Here is a 27,052-nt window from a genome sequence, read left to right on the forward strand (position 1 = left end):
TCACCTTTACCTAAAATGTTCTTTAATTCTTTTTTCACTATTGCTATCTCCTCCTTTGTCCTAATTGAAAGACTATGTATAGTACGCGCACAATGAAACACTCAGTCTCCCACACTTCGTACACTCTCCCGGGCCCACTGAGCCCAAGAATATCAAGAATCAATTATGTTGTCAAAGGCGTAGACTTTTATTCATCAATCATATAAATCTACACAACTAGTACGGGGCAACGAGTAAACATTATTGAATATAAGTCAAATTGCGGCAACAGACTTTGCACCCTTCATATGTCAAAGGCAGTAAAGACATTAGGCATAACATTGTAATTGTTTTCAGCTTAGGCATACACATGTCCTTCAATTTGTTGGCCGACTCGGCCGATCAATTCAGCTGCGCACCTTGTGCCGGCAGGCCCCAACGCACTACAGCAAACATTTTATTAGTTGAAATACAGGGCACCGCATAACGCATCGGCCCACCGAGGTACCTGACCACAGGCATCCTCCAACTGGTCCACACCGTCCATATGTTGCGGGATAAGGCAGTAGAGGCGGGACCACCGGCAGGTCAGTCCCATCCCTGTGCCTACCCTCGGCAGTAGAGTCCAGGACCCCCAGCAGGTCAGTCCCCTCTCCGCCTATCCAATGTACAGTTCTATCATACCCCTTCTTGGGCTCCTATCAATCCTGAACCACCAATGCTGCGCATGCCCCCTTTTTGTGTTAACTGTCAGTGCTGCGGCCCGCGCCCAGTGCTCTGCTGTGCTCCTCTGCCGGGCGGGTGGGTGGCTTTCGACGTTCTTGTGGCTTCCCCGGGGTCCCAGGAGACAAAGAGGAGGAGACCCCAGGGGCGCCGCCTTATATAACCGACAACCTTCAGTTTCGGTTTTTCCAACATGCCCCCCTACGTCATCAGGCAGTAGGACCATCCCTACTGGCACCCCCACGGGCTTCGGTTTCCCCGCACGACTAAGCGCGCCCCTCCTCTAAGTGAGGGGGGCGCCTGTGATAGAACGCGCACAATGAAACACTCAGTCTCCCACACTTCGTACACTCTCCTGGGCCCACTGAGTCCAAGAATATCCAGAATCAATTATTTTGTCAAAGGCGTAGACTTTTATTCATCAATCATATAAATCTACACAACTAGTATGGGGCAACGAGTAAACATTATTGAATATAAGTCAAATTGCAGCAACAGACTTTGCACCCTTCATATGTCAAAGGCAGTAAAGACATTACGCATAACATTGTAATTGTTTTCAGCTTAGGCATACACATGTCCTTCAATTTGTTGGCCGACTCGGCCGATCAATTCAGCTGCGCACCTTGTGCCGGCAGGCCCCAAAGCACTACAGCAAACATTGCATTTGTTGAAATACAGGGCACCGCATAACGCATCGGCCCACCGAGGTACCTGACCACAGGCATCCTCCAACTGGTCCACACCGTCCATATGTTGCGGGATAAGGCAGTAGAGGCGGGACCACCGGCAGGTCAGTCCCATCCCTGTGCCTACCTTCGGCAGTAGAGTCCAGGACCCCCAGCAGGTCAGTCCCCTTTCCGCCTATCCAATGTACAGTTCTATCATACCCCTTCTTGGGCTCCTACCAATCCTGAACCTCCAATGCTGCGCATGCCCCATTTTTGTGTTAACTGTCAGTGCTGCGCCACAGGGTGAGAAGGTGCCTGGCGCGCTCGCCCTCCCCCTTCCGACGTGCGCTGACTGTGCTCAGAAAAAGCCCCCAGTACCGTATGGATAAATATCGCCATTCCCTTGGCGGACAGATGCACCCCGTCCTTGTGGAACAACTCTCTCATTCCGGGATGCAGCAATCGATGCCTAATAATGCCCATTGAGGACTTTGCGAAAAGCCTAGCTATGGAGTGATTCAGCTTCTTCACCGAATCATTCATGGCTCTCACAGAAACCCCCCCGCCCCAGGTAGCTCGCGGAATCACTTCAGACCACAATATTGTTGCCCTCGGTATGCATTGTCGAAACTTAGCCATGACTGAAAACAAAGCCTCACGCACACCGCGCCTACCTACGGATGCCATATCATTTCCACCGGCGTGGGTGACTATTATGTCAGGTCGGGGAATCACACCAGATCTTAGCGCCTGTTCAAAATGACCAAACATATCCTGTATTTCCAGATACCCCACCCCCAACCAATGGTGCGTAAACCCTGTAGCGTTTTGTGATTCCTCCAGACTGGACCCGCGGAATTGCTGCTCTGCTATGCGAATCATGGAATGCCCACACCAACATGCGTGTACCGGGCTACTGGCGTCAACTGCAAGAAAGAGAGAATTGCTGTTACCCACCAAAGCTTGTGCCCGCGGGCGTCCCTCTCCAACTACACGAGATCTGGCCTCACATACCGCTGAAAACATGCTGAATGCCATCGACCCACCCTTTTAATTGCTTCCGATGGTAGGCCCAGTGCTGCTGCTGTGGTGGCCGCCCCTATCCGAAAGGAATGGGATGAAAACTGGGAGGCATCCTCCCCCAGGCAGGCTAGCGCTCGCCTACACACCTTAGAAAATTGATATCGTGTCATAGGTGTCCCATCCTGATGTACCAGGAACCTGACTGAGGCCACCATCGGGCACCCCTTCAAATAATCCTGTGCCAGTGCCACAGGGCATACCGCTGTATCGTGCGCTGCCAGCAGCTTTACCCAAATGCCCTTCCCTAACTGATCTGTTTTAGACCTACGAATCCTGATATAAAGAGCCCTTGCCTCAAGAAGGACATTCGTCACACTTAGCCCCCCTTCGACCATTGCTGACTGTGGTACTAACTCAGAAATACGAAAAGCCCCAAAGAAAGCCAGCACGTAGGTGATTCTGAATAACTTGGTCTCATACTCAGACCGACACACCTGGTGTAAAACCCCTAAAAGTCTTCCCAGCCTCTCCATGTTGATGGGACGCCTACAGTCTGGTGCACCCGGTGCCATACGCTCCCAACCCCTGATGGCCTTCCTCACCCTAAAGTCTTTGGTGGGATCCCTAACTCCCCACAGCCCAGCAAAGAAAGCAATAGCGGACAATTGCCGGCGCACTAATGACAATGACCTCCCCCCTTCCTTCTGCTGCACCAGAAAAGCCAGCACCCCCTCAGGAGAGAATCGGTTTACATCCTTGCCTAAATTGAACAAAGCAGTGTACACCCCCCAAGCTTTTTCGTACATACGTTTAGTCTTGGGTGTCAGTGATGCTGCAATTAGGTCTGTTGCAATGGGGCACCAAGCCTCCACAACTCCTCTGGGAACTCCGCCATCGCTTTGTCCGCCTGCGGCCAGCGTGCCCTGAACTCTGCCAACTTAGATCGAGACAAAGCATCAGCCACTGCATTATCCACCCCATGTACATGTTTGACAGAAAAGTGCACGTTATGCAATAGACATAAGTGGAAGAGATACTTCAGTAAATGCAGCACCCAAGGACATTTGGCGCTTTGATTATTTATAGCCAAAACTACAGACATACTATCTGACCAAAAAATAATTCTAGCGTTAGCAATTGACGCCCCCCATATGTGCAGGGCGACAATAATGGGGAACAATTCTAAAAATGTAACGTTGCGTGTGAGCCCAGACGCAACCCAGTCCCCAGGCCATTGTCGCATGCACCACCGGGAGCCCAACACTGCCCCAAAACCAACGCCACCTGCCGCATCTGTGTAAAGTGCTATCTCCTTGCTGCTCTGGGAAGGTCGCTGCCATAATAGAGTTCCATTGAAAATTGCCAAAAAGGCCTGCCATGTTCTCAAGTCCCCTCTAACCTCTGCTGACAATTTGGTATGGTGGTGTTTTGCCCGCAGGCCTGACATTGCTCGCGCTATGCTTTTAGCAAAAACTCTCCCCATTGGAATTATCCTTAACGCAAAATTAAGCTGTCCCACCAAAACTTGTAGTTGATGAAGTGTAACTTTCTTGGCTGATAAACAGGCAGTTATCGCATCCCTGAATGCCCTCACTTTTGCCTGCGGCAGCCTGCACTGCCCGGCCATGGTATCTATCTCAATCCCAAGGAAGCATAGACGGGTGGCGGGGCCCTCGGTCTTGTCCTCCGCTAAGGGGACCCCCAATGCCTCGGCCAACTGTTGGAAAGCTTGCAGGGCCCTCCCGCACGTCTGGTCCCCAGGGGGACCCATGAACAAAAAATCATCAAGGTAATGCACCACATCATCCGATGACACCAGGTCCCTCACAGCCTACTCCAAGAATCTGCTGAACGTCTCAAATACCGAGCAGGCTATGGAACATCCCATGGGCATGCATAGATCCACAAAGTATTGTCCCTCGAACGTGAAACCAAGCAAATGAGTGTCATCAGGGTGAACAGGCAAAAGGCGGAAGGCTGACTGTATGTCAGCCTTCGCCATCAAGGCCCCTTTGCCTAATCTCTGTAGTTTGGCCACAGCGGCATCGAAGGTAGTGTATCGGACTGCGCAAAGAACGGGATCCAACCCATCATTGACAGACATGGCAGCGGGATAAGAAAGGTTGTGAATCAATCGGAACTTTCCTGGGTCTTTCTTAGGCACCACACTCAGCGGTGAACATACCAAAGACGCCCAGGGTGGGGAACCCAAGGCACCCCAAACCCTCCCGGCATGTACTTCCTTCATGATTTTTTCTCGAACCCACCCCTGGTGTTGCCGAACCGACAACTGGTTTCGTGGAGGGACTGATGTTGGAGGGGTGCGTGACGGAATGCGGAAGCCATCCCTGAAACCATAGTACAACATATGAGCCTCGCGGCTGTTCGTATAATGGCTGAGGAGATGTGCAAGAACATGTAGGCGGATCGGGGTGGGGAGCTTCACCCCATCAATTGGGCAGCAGTCGACCTTTGGGGGTTGCTTGTTCCCCGCGCTTGCCAAGCTTTTTGAAACATTTGAACTCTGGATGTCCTTGCGCTCCGCAGAAGGCGCAAATGTGCTTAAACCTACACGCCGCCCCCTTACTACACTCTTTCCTGTTATAGTGCCAGCAGGCCAGTTTTTTGTCCCCCAAGGTTTTTTCGACTCGAAAGGACTGAACCGCCGTCCCTGGTGTCTGTGACATCTGGAACTCTGCGTGCCAGAGATTAATCTCCCTCTGGTTGTGGTAAATAATTTAATTACCGGGACTTAATTTGATACAGAAACATAATAAAATAGCTCAGTAAATAAGAGGCAGAATCCGTGGTATTAGAGGTTCGGAATGGGCTTTATTCCAATGGTCGATTATAATCGGTTGCTCCAGGTTCCATCACCACGAAGGTTCAGGAAGTGAAGTACATACATTATTGATAATTATTCACTTTTATACAATAGGCATTACAGTGAGGCCAATGCAAGAGGCGTAACAATTGATAGCAAAGATAACATTTCACATGCGTAGCTGAAGGAGGCGTAATTGGGTGTAACAAGGAAAACGTCATTGGTTATGATGTTACATATGGGTGGACCTATGAAATAATTTCGCAATGTCAGCAGAAATACTTGGCAGAGATGCGCGCGCAGCAGTATGACGTGTGATTGACGTGCGACTAGGGGGTGAAGGGGACTTGACATTTAGCTCTACATGTGGCGACAGAAGTCTGGAAGGTCAAGTCAACCTAATCCACAAATCATATCTAACATCCTATGTTTAAAGAACCATGTTATCCAAAAGAGAGGTCTCTTAGAGTAGAATCTTATTCTATACTGACTATACTGACTGTTAGTGCGTGTACAAGCGTCTAAGTGTCTACACTAGATGCGAGGGCAGGAATCTTCCATAGTAACAGGGCTATGAATTACTTGCATGAAGACAGAGAAACCGGGCCTTTGCTCGGTAGCTGGAAGAATGTTTACTTAAACTACTAGACAGGAATGCATCGGGCAGGGAACGGAGCAGATAATTTCGAAGGTAAAATACAGTTTCTTGGCAGGCAACAGGCTGATGTCAGGCTTCGTGAGCCGCGCAGGGAATGAGACAAAGTTCATGGTCACAGATGCAGGCTCAGACTGGAGCTTCAGAGGCAGAAAGCAAGAAAAGCTTGATGACAGAATCCGGGCCTACTTGCCTGGACTGAAAAATGGCATAAGTGAACCATATAAAGCCGGTGGCCTTTCATACTTAGGAATGGAATATCCGGCCAATTCATGGCGGATCTGAAAGAGGACATGTTGACGGTGGACGCACATGGGTTTGCGTCTTCATAACTGGAACTGGAGGGAGCATACATGTACTTGTGATTCATACATGAAACCGTTGGGGTCCAAGATAGGGGACATAACTGATCAGAAAAATCCATATTTCCACATTCCCTCCTTGTCCCCTACTTGCCCGTCAAGAGATATCAATCTTCATCAATCCATTGATCTGTTCATATAGCATCATTTGTTCTTCTTTTTTCTTCTGGGACGAATGAAATCTTGGTGATGGGACACACGATGTGGCACACAGACCACAAATCGCTGGTCCACATTGTAGGCATAGACAGCAACTGAATAGTATGAGAAAGCCAATACCTAGGAAGGATAGGACCTTCCATCCAAAGGTAGATAATACATTCCAAAACCAACCGGACCAAGTCCAGGTGCCTGGATTCTGGTGTATCTGGCTTACAATCTTATGAAGGCGAGTTATGGCTTTATATACAGATGGCGAATTTTCTGGTATGAAAATGCAACAACTTGATCCGATGACCCTACAAGCTCCGCCCCTATCGGCCAGGATGACGTCAAGGACAAGACGATTTTGAAGCACAACAATCCGCATAGCAGACTGCTCTTCTGTTAAATTGCCTAAGGCGGAAATAGTTTCGTTCACTACTGCTTCAAGGGTTCTGGTTAATCTACGTATCAGCTTACTATTAGTAACTCTACCTATATAGGGAAAGAGACCTTTATTGAAATCTGTGTATTTTTCCCATGCTGTTTCAGTGTAATCGACTATCGGGAGATCTCTCCTTACTCTAGTATATACTAAATGAGTATTTCTGTGATAATCAGGAGGAGCTAGAAAAACAGGCGGCAAAAGAAATCCAATGTAGCAGGTACCATCCCAATCTAGAGGCAAACGTACATATGCCGTCTGACCACATATGAAATAGGAATGGCGGGAAGCTCTAAATGTAGACTTGCCTTGATCACTAAATTCTACTACAGTGGTGCATCTACTATGGCCCATATGTATGGAACCATTCTTTCTTACACATAATTCACCTTTTACTGGAAATATTGACATAGCGGGCAAAATTGGAGTAGCTTCGGATTCGACATTTAGGATCATAAGATTAAGCGTAAAATTACCTAATCCATACACTTCATTTTCGAGATCAGTTCCTGTTCTCTGGGGAAATCCCTCCTTGTTAGGATAGCAGACCTTAAGTAAAACTAAATTCAAATTTCCCCATACCCAGTTATCTTGATAAACTGCAGAATTCGAATCTAGGGAATTGATTAAGCTAAACCATGCTCCACAGGAGCCGTTGTGTGTGAACGGGTATGGAAAGAGAGGTAGAATTCCTTTATAATTCTGATAGGGAGGGAGTCGGCCACATATCCAACAATTTGTAGCATTGCTAACCTGATGGGAATGATGTAACATATTAATAAACGTGTTATTGCGCAGCGCAAATCTATAAGACAACTCAAGCGGAGGTAATTCACTAAAAGAATGTTCAGCAGTAACATTATAAACGTGTCTAAAAATAGGACAATATATATGCAACAATATACTTGCAGTAATTATTAAAAGACTTAAGGAAAACAAAATTAATAACGTCACTGTACAATGACTACGCAGTGATTTACAGTACGCCTGTCGTTTCAACATTTTTCGGGTGCATTCTCTATTCAGGTCCAAGGGATACATGTCAGAGACAATTCAACCGCTTCACCTCGGAGAGGACTTAAACAATCAAATTGCTTGACTGATTGGACCTGAGTTTTAGTTTATAAAGTTCGGAATTTCTCTTTTCAACAAAAGGAAGTTTTGAGTCAATGGGTGAAGACACACAAGGTGTGGTGTCTACGTCCGATGGTAGTCCATGAAATTTCTTGATATGACTTGAATGTATCCAGCCTTTTCTGCCCTCGGTCTTCACGGCTGTCCTTGTGGTGAGCAAGACCAATTTCGGTGACTTCCACCTAGGATCCAGCTGAGTCTTTCGATCAAAGTTCCTCACTAAAACGAGATCCCCCGGAATTACGTCATGGGGTTTCACCTCAGTGTTGTCAGGAAAAGCTGCAGCTACCTGTGAACGACAAGATTGTAGTGCAGACATCAAGGAAGCCAAATAATCTGTCAGCATATTACAGTCAATATCAGTTATTTTGCGTGGTATAGGTGTCCCCCACATATTTGGTGGTCTGCCGAAGATCACTTCATACGGGGATAGCCCTGTTCGAGAGTGTGCTACCATTCTTGTGTAAAAGAGTGCAACTGGTAACGCTACTACCCAGTCGACACCTTTCTCTCTGCATATTTTGGACAATCTAATTTTCAGGGTCTGATTATGCCGCTCCACGAGACCTGCTGCTTCGGGGTGTCGGACACAGTGGAATTTCCACTGATAGCCTAACAAAAGTGAAACGTGTTTCATTAATTCGGATGAGAACGGCTGGCCGTTATCTGAGTGAACAACACGTGGTAAACCGTATCGTGGGAAGAATTCTCGAACTAACTGTTTGGCAGTAGTCGGGGCCGTGTAATCTGAAACCGGGTATGCCTCCGTCCAACGGGAAAGAGCACAAACAACTACGAGAACATATTTGAATCCTCGACATCGTTCCATCTGGATATAATCCATCTGGAGGACTTCAAAAGGGTGATCAGGAGGCTGAAATCCACCCTGTTCTACGGGAACGCTTTTTCCTGGGTTGAACTGACAACAGATCATACAGGTACGAACTTTTTGTTTGGCTGCAGCTCGTAAATGTTTATTGAACCAAATGTGTTGAATGCTGTCTAGCATAGCTTTTTCTCCTAGATGTGCTGGACTATGTACAGTGTTAATTATAACCTGGACCATTGAATCAGGAAGGAACCACACAGACTTTTCCTTCATCAACCATCCTCGATCCGTTTGGATCCCTCCTAATTCAGTCCATTTCTTTATTTCTTCTGGTGTAGCATGTGTCTGTATATCAATTACGTCAAGAGTAGGATCTTTAACCGTCATACAATGTGTTGGCGTCGGGACTATTGTCTTTGTCATGTCGGATGTTTGAGTTTGAGCAGTCTGTTTAGCTGTTCTGTCAGCCAAATCATTGCCTTGAGAAATGATATCAGTAACTTTCGTATGAGCTTTACATTTCATAATTGATATTGCAGTGGGTAGATGTATTGCATCTAATAAAGCATGAATGAGGGGTCCGTGCTGAATGTGGGCACCGTGAGAAGTTAAATAACCTCTCTCTCGCCACAGCACGCCGAAGTCATGTACAACTCCGAATGCATAACGTGAATCAGTGTATATGTTGACTTTTTTATTTGTGGCTTGAATACAGGCTTGTGTCAGAGCGACGAGCTCTGCTGCTTGAGCGGACAAGGTATTTATGCAATTTGTTTCAATGATTTCAGTGTCTGTTGTGACTGCGTAAGCGGCCACTAGTTCTCCTGTACCTTTTCTCATACATGAACCATCTACATACAACGTCAGGTCTGGGTCTGACAATGGGACATCTGTCAAGTCTTGTCTGGGTTTCGTCGTGATTGTAATAACATCAATACAGTCATGAGCTAGTGGGTCTGTTCCATTTACAGGTAAAAGTGTGGCAGGATTCAATGTGTTACAACGTCTGATTTCTATATGTGGCTGAAACAGTGTTAGTTCGTACCCTGTAAGTCTTGCTATAGTCAAATGTTGTGTTTGCGTTCGATTCACAAGAACCTCCACTGCATGTGGTACTTGTACTGTCAATAGATGTCCTAACACTATGGCATCGCTTTGTCTGATTGCTAAAGCTGTCGCTGCCACTGATTTCAGGCACGCAGGCAGAGCCTGAGCTACGGGATCTAATGTACTAGAAAAATAAGCACACGGTTTGTGTGATCCTGCTTGTTCCTGTGTGAGTACTGACAAAGCAGTACCTTCTCGTTCTGTAACAAAGAGTGTAAAATGTTTTCTGTAACATGGTGTTGCTAAAACAGGTGCTTGGCATAGAGCTTTCTTTAAGCTTTCAAAAGCTTGTGTATGTTCCTGAGTCCAAGGGAGAACAGTCGATGTGGCTGCCTCCTGTGTTGTCAACTGAATGAGTGGTTTTGCTAGAAATGCATACTGAGGGATCCACTGCCTACAATATGAAGTGAGCCCTATAAAAGCCCGCACCTCCTTTTGTGTCTTGGGTATTGGCATGTTAGCTATTAACTGAATGCGGTCGGGTGTAAGCTGCCTTCCCTCCTTGGACAGCGAGTGTCCAAGATAAACAACTCGCTGGACACAGAATTGCAGCTTAGAAGGGGACACCTTGTGCCCCTTTTCGGCTAGAAATCGTAAAACTGTCAGTGATGCTTTCTCACATTCGGGTTCGCTTCTAGCGGTGATCAGCAGATCATCGACATATTGAAGCAAGGCAGTGTTAACTGGCATGTGGATACTGTCGAGTTCTCGTTTCAGTGCTTGGCTATAGATGCTGGGGCTTTCTGTAAATCCTTGAGGTGCGCGTGAGAATTTGAAGCTACGTCCATTTAAACTAAATCCGAACAAATATTGGCTTTCCGGATCTATTGGGACGCTGAAAAAGGCATTTTTGAGATCAATTACAGTAAAGAATGTTGCTTCGGAATCAATAGCTGTCAGTAATGACGAGATATCTGGGACCACAGGGAATTGTGGCACAATGCATTTGTTCAATTCGCGCAAATCAATAACCAATCGATATACTGGCGAGGCCTTCGGATCTGTTCGTTTAAGAATCGGAATTATCGGTGAATTACATACATTGGAGTCTGTTTCTACAACCACTCCTTGGGCAATGAGCTCGTCAATGATTTGTAGTAAAGCCACTACAGCATCTGGTGGTAACTTGTATTGTCGCATTCGTGGTAGTACCACTCCTGCCTTTAGTGTAACTCGATATGGTGTAATATTCATGCAACCAACATCAGTAGGGCCTTGTGCCCATAGATGTGTAGGTAAAGTCTGCAGTCGGGGATCCATGTCTCTAGACACATAGTGACCTTTGAAATCACGTAAAAACAATCTTACTCCTTCCGGAGAACAACATATTATAGCTCCTAGAGCTTTCAGTGTTTTTATACCTAACAAGTTTTCTGGACAGGATTTAGTGAGCAATAAATCTGTAGTTCGGGTCAAAGGTCCTATCGTAAGTGGAAGAGGCTGTGATACTTCATTAACAATAGGTTTTCCTGAAAAACCAAGGGAAATATTCTGTGAGCCTGAGAGGGGTGCCCCTGGAACTTCACTACGTTTTATGGTTGTTCGACTTGCCCCTGTATCAAGTAAAAATTTTCTATCTTGACCTAATAATTCACTATGTACATAAGGTCCTTCTTGGTCTACAGGGACCTCGATAAGGGGTAAGTCAACTTCCTTCTCTAGGCTGTTTCATGCATATCGTTGGTAATCAGGATAGTCATACTGTGCGGTCTGGTACAGCTGTCGTGTCGTGGTTTGCGTGGCAGCAACAGGCAGCGCAGGTGCAGCTGGCACAAACTGTATAGACTGTTGTGGAGCTGGCATGGACTGTGCATGCTGCAAAGCTCCTTGTTCATTCTGATCCTGTCTAAGTGGCCGTGGTCTTTCTTTTGTAATACCTGTGGCGATATTACACTTCAGGACTGGACAATCGTGTACATAATGACCTGGTTGTTTACAATAGTTGCATGTCCCTTTTACAGGTCCTGCTGAATCACCGGAATGTGTCGTACCCTTTTTATGTCCTTCAGCTGGAACTGTCTGGGAGACTAGCATTTTCATTTTCGTGTCTTTCATGCGTCTTTGTTCATGATCTTGTTCCTCTCTAATTCTATTGTGATGATACTGTAACATTTGTAACATTTGTGATGGGGTGTTACCTTGCCAGGTACTCTCGAATTTTAATACTCTATTCTTCACTTGGGGAAAGGAATTTTCAACTAATTTTGTCACAAACAGATGTGGGTATGATTCGCTACTTGCTTTTATGCCACTATTTATACCAAAACATTTTTCAAATCGTGCATAGAAATCACTAGTGTCTTCATCTTGCTTTTGTTTACAGGCTGAAATTGCACCCCAGTCTTCCTTTTTCGTGGTTAATAAACGTGGCAGTACCTGTACTAGTAAACCTGGTAGTGCTTTAGTTTTGTCCCCAAGCCCCGAACCTGGACCTCGGGCCTTTTCTTCATTTTCTAATACTGTCCAGTCTATCTTTTGGTCTCCCACCTCCCACTCTTTTTCCTTGAGTTTTTCATAAATGCCAGCAGGCATCAATACCTTTAATATGGTCATAATGTCGGGATAGGTATACTCTCCCATGAGTAACATGTCTTTAATTTCTCGGTGGAAACCCGCTGGGTCTTTGTCATGACTGGGTACCACTTTCTTCATTTCTAACAATTCTATTTTCGATATGGGCGTATATACAAATACACGTTTAAACTCATTGTCCTCGCCTTTTATTGGGTGTACTTCTCGTAAGGGATTCTGTCTGTCCATGTAATACGTGGTTCTTTCCTTAATGGGCAGTGAGACATGTTCTGGGCATATAAAAATAATGTACTGCTTTCTTGATTCTAGTATTTCTTTAATTAGCTTAGTACCTGAACCTCTCCATCTATTCGTGAGTAATTCAGTCAATATATCAGGTAAGGGACCAGGATCTGAATGTTGGCTTTTATATAGTATAAGAAGTTGTTGAATCATATAAATCCCAGCTAAACGCTGTTCATCTGGGGTGAGATTCAAAAATGTGTGTGCTACTGTATCATCATCATACTTTCCGGGACTGTCAACCCAACGAACGGCTGACCTGGCTAATTCTTGTTCATCCATAGAATCGAGAAAATGATAACCCCTTCGTTCTCGCAGTAATTTGTCAGCGGCTTGGAACGAATGCTCGGGGGACCTTATATTTATTATAGGTGTTTGAAAATTCCTGTTATTTTCTAGACATATCGGACGTATCGGGTCAGTAAGACATCTAGTACTATTACAAGATCTTCCTCTACCTACATAGGCTATAGTTTCTGACTGTCCTGTGGGCAGTCCTGATCCTTCCTCCTCCTCATTTTGTTCAAACTGGTCTACCGCTAATCTTTCTTCGTGTAGGCGTTCTATTTCTTTACGGATCTTTCGGCACATGGCTATTATACAGTTTTGCTTATCATGTCTCCCTTCTGATATATTCTGGCTCCATCTGGTAAGAATTTGCATTGCTTCCGGGTCTACCCCCGGTCGGTCTTGATTTCTGATCACACAATTTATGAGGAAACGTAACAGTTCCCCCTGTATTTCCACTTTCTGGTATTCCATAGCTCTGTTAATACATTCAGAATCTCGCCCTGTTTGGACAAAATGGTATATATTATCTAGATGCATAGTCATTCCTGGTAACTTCCCTAAATACACCGCGGCTCGTCTGATACGTAATGATGCCAGGGTCATTTCGTCCTCTTTTCCGGGCACAGGGTCATATCTACAATCTATAAGAAGTTCCTTAAGCGTACGGGCATTTATGAGTTTGGGGGTACGTGAATGTGCAGATTCTTGAAAAGTAAGTTTATTTATTCTGGGTGGCGTAGAAAAAATGTTGGTAGCACCTCCCGTAGCCCCATCTGGGGTATCGGGCGTGAAAGGATTCGTTGAACGCGATACAGCAACTATAGGTGTGGACACAGCTATGGAAGTAGCTGTAGGAACAGATGTGGAAACAGATGTGCTTGCCGGAACTTGTGTCAGGATTTGGTGCTGTAGAGATACAGATACAGGATCTTGGCGTTGAACCTCCCCGGCCAACGGTCTATGTGGGGCGGGGTTAGCATACTCGGGAGCTGCGTCATCTAAATATGAGGAAAGAAAAACATCTTCTGCGGTTCTAGGATGCCCCTTGGGATGTATCTTTATTGGAAATAATGGGGGTGGCAAGTCTTTTGGTATCCCCGGAGTAGCCTTAGGTAATCCTTCGGCCAGAAGGGGATACATACCCTTCATAAGGGCATGTCTTTGTCTGTCTACTTGTTCTGATTTCACTCGTGCACCTTCTTCAATTAATAGATTTTCTCGGACTTCATTTGAATTCTCTTTACTCTTCTCTTCCTGTCTACGTGCTTTTTCTGTACGTCTATACGATTCTTTACGCCATAATTCAATGGCGTCTTTCTGTGATTGTCTAGCTTTCTTTTTCCATAATTCTTCCTCTACTTTCACGATGCACTCTGCATCCCAGGTCCCAGCCGCGGGCCACCTCTGACTTTCTGGTAATTCCTTAGTGTAGTCTACCCATAAATCAAGAAATAATATAGCGTCTAAGCCGTGTTTATGATACATGAAGTACCCTGGAGTGTCCCTAGGAGGAATAGGAACAGCTTCTTCGAGTACCCCTTTTCTAGTTGTGATCTGTCTTAATTTCGAAAAGAGCGGCATATTGAGAACTGATCTGATACTTGATCTTGAACAAACTTAATACAGTAATCACAATAATGAACAGTCATTCATACCACAATATGCAGAACGTACTAAAAACATTTAACATTTAACATTTAACTGAGCAACAATGATGATGACGATCTAAGGAAAACTTAATCACTAAACATAATACTCGACTTGAACTGAATTATTCTGAATTTATATACTTGATATACTAGATATACTGCTAAACAGTACAGATACACTGCTGAAACAGTGCAGACCGGATTTGTGTACCCAAACCCGTCTGGACCGGCACAACTTATGTGCACGCCAGAACGCCTCCCCAGTAATGGTACTCACCGGGTAGCTCGGAACGGAAGGCCTCGGAAACTGAACTGAACTTGAACCGGACTGGACTCGACTCGAACACTTCGGAAACTGGACTCGACTCGGGACTTCGGAAACTGGTGGGCCTCTGTATACCTCGGATCTTGCTCTCTCAGCTAGGCTCTGGTCGGGATACTTCGCACTTCTCACCGCCTAGTCTGGGTGTTGATCGCAGCCTCAGTCGCCCCCGCTTGACCGGAGGGAGATACAGGAAATCCTGCTGGTACGCGTTGTTGTCCGTCCAGCTGTGGCAGGAGACCGGGCCTGCAACGCACCACCGGCGCGTGAGATGAGAAAGTGTCCCTGTTCGGGCGCCATTCATGTGGTAAATAATTTAATTACCGGGACTTAATTTGATACAGAAACATAATAAAATAGCTCAGTAAATAAGAGGCAGAATCCGTGGTATTAGAGGTTCGGAATGGGCTTTATTCCAATGGTCGATTATAATCGGTTGCTCCAGGTTCCATCACCACGAAGGTTCAGGAAGTGAAGTACATACATTATTGATAATTATTCACTTTTATACAATAGGCATTACAGTGAGGCCAATGCAAGAGGCGTAACAATTGATAGCAAAGATAACATTTCACATGCGTAGCTGAAGGAGGCGTAATTGGGTGTAACAAGGAAAACGTCATTGGTTATGATGTTACATATGGGTGGACCTATGAAATAATTTCGCAATGTCAGCAGAAATACTTGGCAGAGATGCGCGCGCAGCAGTATGACGTGTGATTGACGTGCGACTAGGGGGTGAAGGGGACTTGACATTTAGCTCTACATGTGGCGACAGAAGTCTGGAAGGTCAAGTCAACCTAATCCACAAATCATATCTAACATCCTATGTTTAAAGAACCATGTTATCCAAAAGAGAGGTCTCTTAGAGTAGAATCTTATTCTATACTGACTATACTGACTGTTAGTGCGTGTACAAGCGTCTAAGTGTCTACACTAGATGCGAGGGCAGGAATCTTCCATAGTAACAGGGCTATGAATTACTTGCATGAAGACAGAGAAACCGGGCCTTTGCTCGGTAGCTGGAAGAATGTTTACTTAAACTACTAGACAGGAATGCATCGGGCAGGGAACGGAGCAGATAATTTCGAAGGTAAAATACAGTTTCTTGGCAGGCAACAGGCTGATGTCAGGCTTCGTGAGCCGCGCAGGGAATGAGACAAAGTTCATGGTCACAGATGCAGGCTCAGACTGGAGCTTCAGAGGCAGAAAGCAAGAAAAGCTTGATGACAGAATCCGGGCCTACTTGCCTGGACTGAAAAATGGCATAAGTGAACCATATAAAGCCGGTGGCCTTTCATACTTAGGAATGGAATATCCGGCCTATTCATGGCGGATCTGAAAGAGGACATGTTGACGGTGGACGCACATGGGTTTGCGTCTTCATAACTGGAACTGGAGGGAGCATACATGTACTTGTGATTCATACATGAAACCGTTGGGGTCCAAGATAGGGGACATAACTGATCAGAAAAAATCCATATTTCCACATGGTCCCAAGCTATCTCCGGCCTAACCGCCTTCATCTGCCGAAACTTAGTGTCATACTGCATCCAGACTGAACCTGTAAACTCGGAGGCCGCCCCATGTACGAGCGACATGTACCCGAATAATTGTGGGGCCAATGAAGGAGTTTTCTCTGTCAGAATGGCCGCCTAAATGGCAAACCCCATCACCCAGTTACGCAGGGACCACTCTACCCATACCGCCCTTGGTTTTGCATCGGCTAACTTGCCTGATCTTGGCCTACTTGGGACCACCCCCGCATTGATCAAATCAAAGATATTCACAAACTCGCCTTTGTGGATTTTTTCCCGGATCTCACCTGGGACATGCCATGAAATTGCTGAAGAAGGGGCCAGGACTAGGGATGATGAACCAAATATCAAATGGGACACCACGGGGGGCGATTGAACCATACCCACCCCCGCTGTTGGTAGCGCGGAGGGAGGCTGCGCTGAAAGAGATTCACAAAGATAGGCCGAGTGGCTGTAAGAAGGGGTGAAACACAACAAAAGCCTCATTAACGAGTCAATGGTCTTTTAAAGACCTGTGAAGTACTCGGGTGCGGCTGCAATTGTACGGACGCGCGTTGTCTCTGCCGTGCTGACACCCATGACGGGGGGGGGGCTGAAGCTCGGTGAGATCAATGAGTTTTGCGTGCCTGGCTGCGCTGCATTACAATAGCGCGAATTCTACCGGGAGGTATTGGAGTGCTGTACATGCGCTACCCATGCACATCATCACTCATGCACTTCCGCTACGCCAAACCACGGTAATGCACTGCTCGCTTATTGTAAGGCACGGAAGCCCCGCCCCCCAGGGCAAAATGCCGCCATCGTGTGCTGCCGGTCATACCATCGATCCCGATGACCGCAGCGACCCCTCGCGACTCCGAACCTGGAACATGCCACCCGAACTGACCGCCGCAACAGCCCCCAGCATCAAAGAGCCCAAGACCCGCCCCCGACAGCTGCTACGAGACGCGCCCACTGTGGTGTGCGCCCGAGTCCAACCACCACCCGCGATACCCAGCGCGGAACTTTACCGAAGGCAAATTTGTATCCGGTGAAGTACACTCTGCCCCATGTGCCCCTTAACTTATCTATTCTTACTTTTACTTTTTCTTTTTTTTTTTTTTTAAACAACGTGAGGGTCGAACCCCCGTACACAAGACTAAAGCTCACCGCGGTGAGCTAACCGCTCATAAAGCTACGCCAGGCCTCCCTAGACCCACCGTGCCACACGCCTCGCTGCTTTCGACGTTTTTGCGGCTTCCCCGGGGTCCCAGGAGACAAAGAGGAGGAGACCCCAGGGGCGCCGCCTTATATAACCGACAATCTTCAGTTTCGGTTTTTCCAACATGTCCCCCTACGTCATCAGGGAGTAGGACCATCCCTACTGGCACCCCCACGGGCTTCGGTTTCCTGGCACGACTAAGCGCGCCCCTCCTCTAAGTGAGGGGGCGCCTGTCAGTCTCCTCTAAAACTTTGTTACTTTCATGTACAGTGGCATATACTTTAGGGTTATTTTTCTTTGAAAATTACTAAATAAACATTGCAAAAAAAGGAAAGATTCAAACTCTGGTTCAGCCTTGATGTCTCTCTGTGAATCATCCTTCAATGCAAGGCGCAATGCTTTTTTTTTTTAGATCCTGGAATACTTGTGCGCGGGAACAAGGGTACATGTTATTGCTTATCTGCCAACTGAAGAATGTTTCTATGTTTTCATATCCCTTTGCCCTATAAGCACTCAATGACCAAATCCATTGCTGGTGATTTCGCTAGCAAACCAATCGGAATGTCGAGTGCTTAGAAATATGTGTAATTACATGGAAACAGCCCTGTTAACCACAGGTTAGTGAAAGAGAATCCAAGCTCTTGTCCTCATTAGTCAGAACCCTTTTCATGAAATCTCCTCCCCCACGTGCGCTCCAGTGCTCTGCACGCTTTGACCTATATTCATCGTCCACGCCCTGAATGTGCCTTCGCAGAAGATAGCACAATAGGCAACCCTGTGTGATGTTTTAGATGTGTAACATATACTGCAAATACATCCTGAAGTGCACAACAGCCGAAAAACTAATGTATTGTTATTCTATTTTAGATGTACTTCAATGCAACATTGACGGACTCATCGAAGCTGCTGAAGCCTCTCCTGGTCTTTGCCTTCATAATTGGTGGAATCATCTGTGGGCTGACTCGCATCACTCAGTACAAGAATCACCCAATAGACGTTTACTGTGGCTTTCTACTGGGAGGGTGTATTGCAGTCTACCTGGTGAGTATTAGAAGCCACAAATACATGAGTGTATGCCACATTTTCCATTTTACCAGGAGCATATGCTGCAGTCAGCATGCTCCAATGTGAGATTTGTAACTTAAAAAACAGGAAAAGACAATGCAGCATGTGTATTATTTTTTTTTACTGGGAAAAGGCTACAAAAAATGACAAGTATGCCCAAAGATGTGTTATCAGTAGATAAACCGGGAGAACATTAAACAGTTCAGAAACTTTAAAAAGAAAAAAAGGAAAACAAGAGTTCTCCCTAGCATTCACACAATCCCAGCAGAACTAGATACATTGTCTGCTGTCATCTCGCTGTCATCCACAAACGCATGCTCAAACAATTGCTCTTTAAGAGCCTCATTTACAAGAAAGTGCGGCAGCGTGGCACCGCAAGCCCTTTGGCTGCGCCACTGTGCGGCACTTTAAAAAGCACAGGGATGCAACAGATTTAAAATAATATGTTGCATTCCTGTGCTGGCGCACAATGGGCTGCCATGCGCCGACGCAGGCACCCTTGAACCATGGTGCAAGGATGCCTGCGTGACGGGGATGATTGTTTATGTGCAGGAAGGGACACCTTCCTGCACATAAACAATCACCAGAGGTGATTTCCTCATTCTATGTGTGCTGCAGAATGCTGCACGCATAGAAAGATGAAAAAAACGAGGAAGAATTAATACATTTCTCCTTGTTGCGCCTCCCTACGCCTCCCCTGGACAGGCATAGCATTCAGACGCATTTCCAGGTTTAAGATTTCTTGTAATTCTGGAAATGTGTCAGGTTCCATGGGTGTTGAATGGTAACACCCACAGCAACACCCATGGAAAGCAGCACGCATGGAATGTCCCTTTCACACAAGGTGCTGCGTGCAAAGGGGCCATATTTACAAGGACAGGAAATATGGGGCAGTAAAATGAGCCGTAGGTTCATCACAAAAAGTGACACACCAGGGGCACAAGGGGCTTGTAGATAAGCCCCTAGGTTTCCACCCCTCTGAATAATGAAATATATGCTGGTATCACTTTTAAAAAACCCACTCTCTTTCACAAAGAGTTTAAAAACTTGCAACTCCAATAGCATGCCTAAGACACAAAATTCTTGATCCTTTTCAAGTGGGCTTTTGCATTTAAAATTACCATTTCCATCTTGGAAGATTTAAGGAAAAAAATCAATGATAGCAATGTTGGTGGAACTCATTTTGAACAGTCAGTATGTTGGGCCCTGTAGACACTCTCCATTTTTCTGTCTCATTGCAATAAATTGGTCACCTTTTCATATTTAACATTATTGTCTCGTCTGGTAAGCTTCAGAATTCCAGAGGCCTCAGTCTCTTCACCTCTGCTATTTAACATTTGATATGCACCCCCTGGCAAAACCTCTGCACTGGTTTAAAGAACGTGTTTACATGTATACAGATGAAACATAAATTCTGATTAGTTAGAGCGACTCTGAAACACACACATTCACTTTACCTTTGTCTAGCTATGATTTAAAGTTACTTTCCTGTGAGTTTTTTTATTCAACTCCTGCAACACAGAGGTTCTAGTCACTTGAGAAGCCTTGTCTCATTGGTCCACTAATATTTAGTCAGGGTCCCGGTGCATTTGTCCTGAACTTTCTTAAGTGGTTTTGAATATGTCATCATCATCATCACCTCTGACTCGTCACTAAGCCCCAGAAACGGTTCAATTTGGAACAGTTGCTTTTTCAGCTCTGACTCTTAGAGTCTGATGTACAAAAGCATAGGTCACAAATAGTGGTTGCAATTTGCACACATCTCTAATTTGTCAGTTCCACCGATGTACTAATTGGTTGCATCTTAAAAATCTCAACTTAAAGGGGGTCACAGAATAAACAGCCTAGTGAATATTCATCAGGAAGGTTGCTCTTTGCAATCCCCTGCAATTGGCTACAAACAAAGGGGCCGATTAGGATGGCGAGAGGACCACCACCGCCAGGCCAGCAGTCCTTCCACCATTACAGAGCAAAATTCCCACCGCCAAATTAGGATGGTGGTGGGAATCCAAATCTGTCCGTGGCGGACGGAAAGTCCGGCTGCCACCAGCCTGCCAGAAACAATCAGTCTGGTTGCTTGGAGGACGGACAAGGGGGCATGAAATGGCGGTGGTGCCTAGCAGGCACCGCCCACCAGATTACAATGCTGGCGTCATGGAAAGGTTGGCTTTGGCTGGATTCGGGGGCCCGTTGCGGGCCCCCTCTGTGTTGGGGGGTGCACTGCCCCTGTATTTCCATGCACTAAGTGGCAGGCACTGCATTGTACCTGCCACGTAGTGCAGGGATATGCAGTGCATGCCATAGAAACATTGCGTGCCGAGCTGCAGCCAGCAGCACCCTCTGCAATGTTAAAGGCCATGGATGCACCTGCCAGTGTTGCGGGCGCATCCTAATTTCAGTGGTGGGTCCCAGACACCGCAATGATGGTGGGCGGACTCGGGTCCACCTACCATCGTAATGAGCCCCTAAGTATGGCCTACAAAAAACAGGAGATCATTCCTGTGTTTGGATGTCTAAACAGGAAACCTCTTTCTTTGAAGTAGCCCATGCTCTTTAAAGGCAGAGGGGCTGAAAATCAGTTTCCTCTTTTCAGGATGCATACAGCCCATGACATAGCACGTTCTGCCAGCTCAGACTTCAACAGCTCACTTGTTGCTGTAACGGGATACCAGCAGACATTCTGAGCCATGCTTGTGGAATATAGAGTCAAAACATCAATCAATCAATCCTAGCATTTGTACAGCGCACTACTCACCCATGAGGGTCTCAAGGCGCTGGGGGGTGGGGGGTGGGGAATGCTGCTGCTGCTCGAAAAGCCAGGTCTTGAGGAGTTTTCTGAAGGTCAGCAGGTCTTGGGTCTGTCGTAGGTGGATGGGGAGGGTGTTCCAGGTCTCGGCGGCGAGGTGGGAGAACAATCTGCCGCCGGAGGTCACTCTTTGGATGCGGGGGACTGTGGTGAGCGTGAGGTCGGTGGAGCGGAGCTGGCGGGTGGGGGTGTAGAAGCTGAGTCGGCTGTTGAGGTGCGCTGGTCCGGTGTTGTGGAGTGCCTTGTGTGCGTGGGTGATGAGCTTGAAGGTTATCCTCTTGTTGACAGGGAGCCAGTGCAGGTCTCTCAGGTGGGGTGTGATGTGGTTGCAGCGAGGGATGTAGAGGATCAGGCATGCAGAGGCATTTTGGATGCGTTGAAGCAGTTTCAGGAGTATGGCCGAGGCTCCTGCGTAGAGGGCGTTTCCGTAGTCCAACCTGCTGCTGATGAGGGCCTGGGTGACCGTTCTTCTTGTTTCGGTGGGGATCCACTTGTAGATCTTGTGGAGCATGCGGAGGGTGTTGAAGCAGGAGGAAGAGACGGCGTTGACCTGCTTAGTCATGGAGAGGGTGGAGTCGAGGATGACCCCTAGGTTGAGTGCGTGGTTGGTGGGTGTTGGAGCAGTTCCCAGTATGGTCAACCACCAGGAGTCGTTCCAGGCCAAAGGGGTGGATCCGAGGATGAGGACCTCCATCTTGTCTGAGTTCAGCTTCAGTCGGCTGTTCCTCATCCATTCGGCGATGTCCTTCACTCCTTCGTGGAGGTTGGTTTTGGTGGTGTGGGGGTCCTTGGTGATAGAGAGGATCAGTTGGGTGTCATTGGCATAGGAGATGATGTTGAGGTCATGTAGTCGGGCGCCGTGGGCGATCGGTGCCATGTAGATGTTGAACAGCGTTGGGCTGAGGGATAAGCACTGGGGTATGCCGCAGATGATCTCGGTGGCTTTGGAGCGGAAGGGGGGGAGGCGGATGCTCTGTGTTCTGCCGGAGAGGAAGGAGGTGGTCCAGTCCAGGGCCTTCTCTTGGATCCCGGCATCGTGGAGGCGTGTTCATAGTGTGCGGTGGCAGACCATGTCGAAGGCGGCTGACAGGTCCAGGAGGATGAGGGCCGGGGTTTCTCAGTTATCTAGCAGGGTCCTGTTGTCATCGGTGGCGGCGATGAGGGCATTTTCGGTGCTGTGGTTGCTGCGGAACCCGGACTGGGATGGGTCTAGGATGCTGTTCTCCTCGAGGTAGCGGGTCAGTTGTTTGTTGACTGTCTTCCCGATGACCTTCGCCGGGAACGGGAGCAGGAAGATGGGCCGGAAGTTCTTGAGGTCCTTGGGGTCCGCCTTGGGTTTCCTGAGTAAGGCATTGATCTCAGCGTGCATCCAGCTCTCCGGGAAGGTTGCTGTGTCGAAGGAGATGTTGATGGCTTTCTGAAGATGGGGTGCAATGGCGGTGCTGCCTTTGTTGAAGATGTGGTGTGGGCAAGGGTCTGACGGAGATCCGGAGTGGATGGTGTTCATGATCTTGATGGTGTTGTTGTCGTTACTGTTTGTCCAGGAGAGCAGGCGGTTGGTGCGGATGGTGGTCATGGGGGCAGAGGTCACAGTGGTTGTCGGGGTGGTCGTGGCGTTGAAGCTGTTGTGGATGTCTGAGATCTTGCGATGGAAGAAGGTGGCCAGCGAGTTGCACAGGTCTTGCGAAGGTGGGATGTCATTGGTGTTGGTGCTGGGATTAAAGAGTTCCTTCACGATGTTGAAGGGCTCTTTGCTGTTGTGTGCGTTGTTGTCTAGGCGGTCTTTGAAGGAGGCCCTTTTGGTTGATCTGATGAGGTGATGGTGTCTGTGGGTGAGGGTCTTGTGGGCTGTGTAGCTGTCCGGTGTTCGTTCACGGATCCAGTTCTTTTCCAGCTTTCGGCAGGTTTGCTTGGAGCCCTGGGTGTTGGTGCAGTCGTCGATCCACTGTCTGAGGTTGCGGGTGGCGGTGTCGGCGTTGGTGGGGTCGGTGGGTGGTCTCTGGGTGAGGGTGATGGTTAGCTGGTCTTCGGTGACTTTGCTCCAGCAGCTGCAAGGCATCTGTTGGGTGCGGTGTTGCGTGGTGGGTTTCCGGAAGGTGAAGTGGATGCAGCGATGGTCGGTCCAGTGGAGTTCGGTGGTGTGGTTGAAGGAGACCTGGGGGCTTGTGGAGAAGATGGGGTTGAGCGTGTGGCCGGCAGAATGGGTGGGTGTTGTGACGAGTTGTCTGAGTCCGAGGTTGGCTAGGTTGTCGATCAGGGTGGTGGAGTTGGTGTCGTTGTTTTTGAGGTGGAAGTTCAGGTCCCCGAGGAGGATGTAGTCCGTGGAGGCGAGGGCGTGTGTGCTGAAGAAGTTGGTGATGGAGTCACTGAACTGTGGTCAGGCAGTGTCTGGGGGGTCTGTAGATGAGGGTTCCTCTGAGGGTGGTGTTGGGGTCGGTGTGAATCTGGAAGTGCAGCTGTTCAGCTGTGCTGAGAGTGTCGTTGGTGCTGGTCGAGACTCTGAGGGTGTTCCTGTGGACGATGGCGATTTCTCATCCTATTCCGTTGGTGCGGTCCCTGTGGGTGATCTTGTAGCCTTCCTGGATGGCTATGGCGATGTCGGGTGCCGAGGAGGGGTTCAGCCAGGTGTCTGTCAGTAAGGCGACGTCTGGAGAGGTAGAGTCGAGTAGGTCCCAGAGTTCAATGGCGTGTTTGCGGGTGGAGCGGGTATTGAGAAGGATGCATCTGAGGTAGTTGGGTTCTTTCCTGGTCAGTGGGTTGGCAGGTGGGATGCTGGTGAAGCTGCAGTTCCGGCAGGAGAAGGGTACTTGGGTGCTCTTCAGGGCGGCCAGGAAGCAGGTGCGTGGTCGTCCGGCGTTGAGTGCATGGAGGGTAATGGAGTCGTAGCGAAGACGGGCGTCATGGCATTCGGGGGCCAGGGGTTCTGGCACTCGGCACGGTCCATGCGCAGACGGGCGCAGACGGGCTTCCCTTAGGCATGCCTTTGGCGCGCCATCGGCGAGCCAGCTGCGCGCTGCCACTGCGCGGCCTCCATATAAGAGGAGTAGGGCGGGAGGAGCAGCTGGGAGGCGGGAGCAGGGCAGCGAATGGGTGAGCAGGGGGGCGGTTCTGCAAGGATGCAGTAGCGGGAAAAAAACTGGTGATGGACGGCGGGGTGAACAGAAGGCAAAGCACGGCACAGAACTAGCAGGAGGGAGAAAAGGAAAATACGCAATCTACAAAGAGACAGGTACAATCAAGCAGTGCAACAGTACTGAAAAACACTAGTACAACCGAAGCAGGACAGCAGCGTGGGGAGCGACCTGCCTGCGAGCAGGGTCAAAGGTCGCTCTCCAATGTATTGTTATTACACAAACGAGCTGAGCATGCCTGCTTAGCTCGTGCAAACAGTAAACATTCAAGAATGCAATCTATTACATCTTCCCCCTTTTGATCTGAAACACAAAAATAACTATCTATTACAAAAGAGGAATTTGAGGTTACATGAAAACAAAACTAATAAAATCAATAAAACTAATGAAATGTACAGTACATCAAAAGTAAGTCGTTTCTCAGAAGCAGATGTCGAGTGTAAAGAGTCAAGCATTCTCATAGTGCTTGTGTAGATACTCCGGACCTGTCAATCTTGAAATTAACTTGAATGGCCAAACCAGGCCACCAAATGTTTTGCTTAACCTTCATACGTATCTTGTTGGTATTCACATGACCTGAATGTGCCAGAGATAATTTTTTATTATGCAGTTTTGTGGGTGGGACCAAATGTTTTCCGTTGAGGACAACCACAGAAAAATTGTGTGCCACCTGAAAGAAGGTTTTCATCTCCAGATCCAAGGGGCATATCAACAAGGGCTTTATCTCTGCTTTTTTGGCTTTAAAAACGAGCACCCTATCAACAACAGGATGCTAACGTGCAAATTTGCATGTTAGCACCCTTTTACTCTACGCTTCCCCTTGCATCTCTAATGAGATGCAAAGGGGGCGTTCCAGAGTACAATAATAGGAGAAATGTCGCTAAGCGACATTTCTCCTATTATCAAGAATGTCGCTAACCCTGTTAGAGACAAAAAAAGCAGCGCTAACCGCGGTTAACGCTGCTTTTTTACATCTGGTATTTTTCTGACTTAGCCATGATATTCTATGGAAGGAGGATATCATGGCTAAGTCTGCCTGTCCCTATCAACAAGGTAACGTGAGATTATCGCTGGATTTCCAGCGATAATCTCACGTTAGCCTGTTAGCGTGAGGATTTTTATCGCTATTGAGATAAGCGTTGCTAATAGCACGCTATCTCAGCGATAAAAATTCACGCAAGCCGGCGATAATTATCCTAGCGCTAAGTGCGCTTAGAGATAATTATCGCCGGTTGTTGTTGATATGCCCCCAAGTACTTCTCCACAGGCCAAACATGCACTGTGTACTCCTTGATCTTTCCCAAAATGCAATCTTCAGTATAAGCATTGAATCACATCTGCTTACTTATAGCCCACTGTTGTTCGCCCATTGCATCTAACATCACCACATGGTCTGTACCATTCAGTACGCCATCAATATTTTTAACTGAAACTGTGCAGGAGAAACCGCCAGCTCGACAAATACGGTCCAGCTGGGATTTGTTCAACAGTTTCCTGTACATAATCTGTCAATGATGCTAGAACTTCACCAAGCTTTACAGGGTTGTCAGAACCTGGTACAGGTATAAACCCATTTTAGCCAGGTCCTGCCACCCTATAATATTTCTGCCCTTAACAGTAACATATATTTTGTGTATATCAGTCTACCAAGACAAGTAACTTCTGCTAGAAATAACCTGAATTTCAATGCTCTTCTCCCCAAATGCCTTGTGAATACCAATCATGGGAAGCAAAGTACAATTATTACCGCAGACCTCATGAAATGTGGAATCTCTCAGAATGGTTATGGGTGAACCGGAGTCAGCCATAACCAATAATGACACATTATCAATGAGAGCCTAACTGTAAGGCCTTTAACAGGCATGGTTTGACCAGTGGTGTGCTTGTCACCGAGTGTGCAGGCAAACTGTGTTTAACACTGTTGACTTCTCCAAAAGAAGATGGCTGCCGCCTGCATGAGGCAGGATGACACGTTGCTCAGGCAGCTAGGCGCCCTTGACAATGAGGTCAAAAAGCGTGTCTTTGGTGTTGCATGTCTCTGCTGTGTAGTCAATTAGTGCCTAAGGTCAGCCTGGTACTGAATTAGAGCCGAAGGACAGCCCGATGTTGCCTGTCTCCTCTGTGGGGCCAATCAGAGCCAAAAGGAAGATGCCTGAAGAAATGGATGGCTTCCACTGCCACTACGGCCACAATAAGACATTGACATGTTGAGTTGCAGAACCGAGTCTCCACGACAGGACCACTCAGCTTGAGGACGGGTTCTAGGAAGCTCCTCGCAGGACTCCGTGGATTGACAAAAGTCAAAGAAATTTTAAGGAGCTGTGTGTCAGTGCGCTGGGATA

At 47.4% G+C, this 27,052-nt stretch overlaps 1 protein-coding gene across 1 annotated transcript in view; it reads left to right on the top strand.

Annotated features, from left to right (window-relative positions):
- The window catches only part of PLPPR4 (phospholipid phosphatase related 4), a 248,522-nt gene that overhangs the window by 199,040 nt on the left and 22,430 nt on the right, over positions 1-27,052 (top strand). The window contains exon 6 of the mRNA XM_085601861.1: positions 18,576-18,749. Within this exon, the coding sequence (XP_085457987.1) occupies positions 18,576-18,749 (174 nt within the window). The remainder of the gene's footprint in view (positions 1-18,575; positions 18,750-27,052) is intronic.

This window comes from Triturus cristatus, chromosome 4_2 (assembly GCF_964204655.1).
Source record: "Triturus cristatus chromosome 4_2, aTriCri1.1, whole genome shotgun sequence".
NCBI classification, from domain to species: Eukaryota; Metazoa; Chordata; class Amphibia; order Caudata; family Salamandridae; genus Triturus; species Triturus cristatus.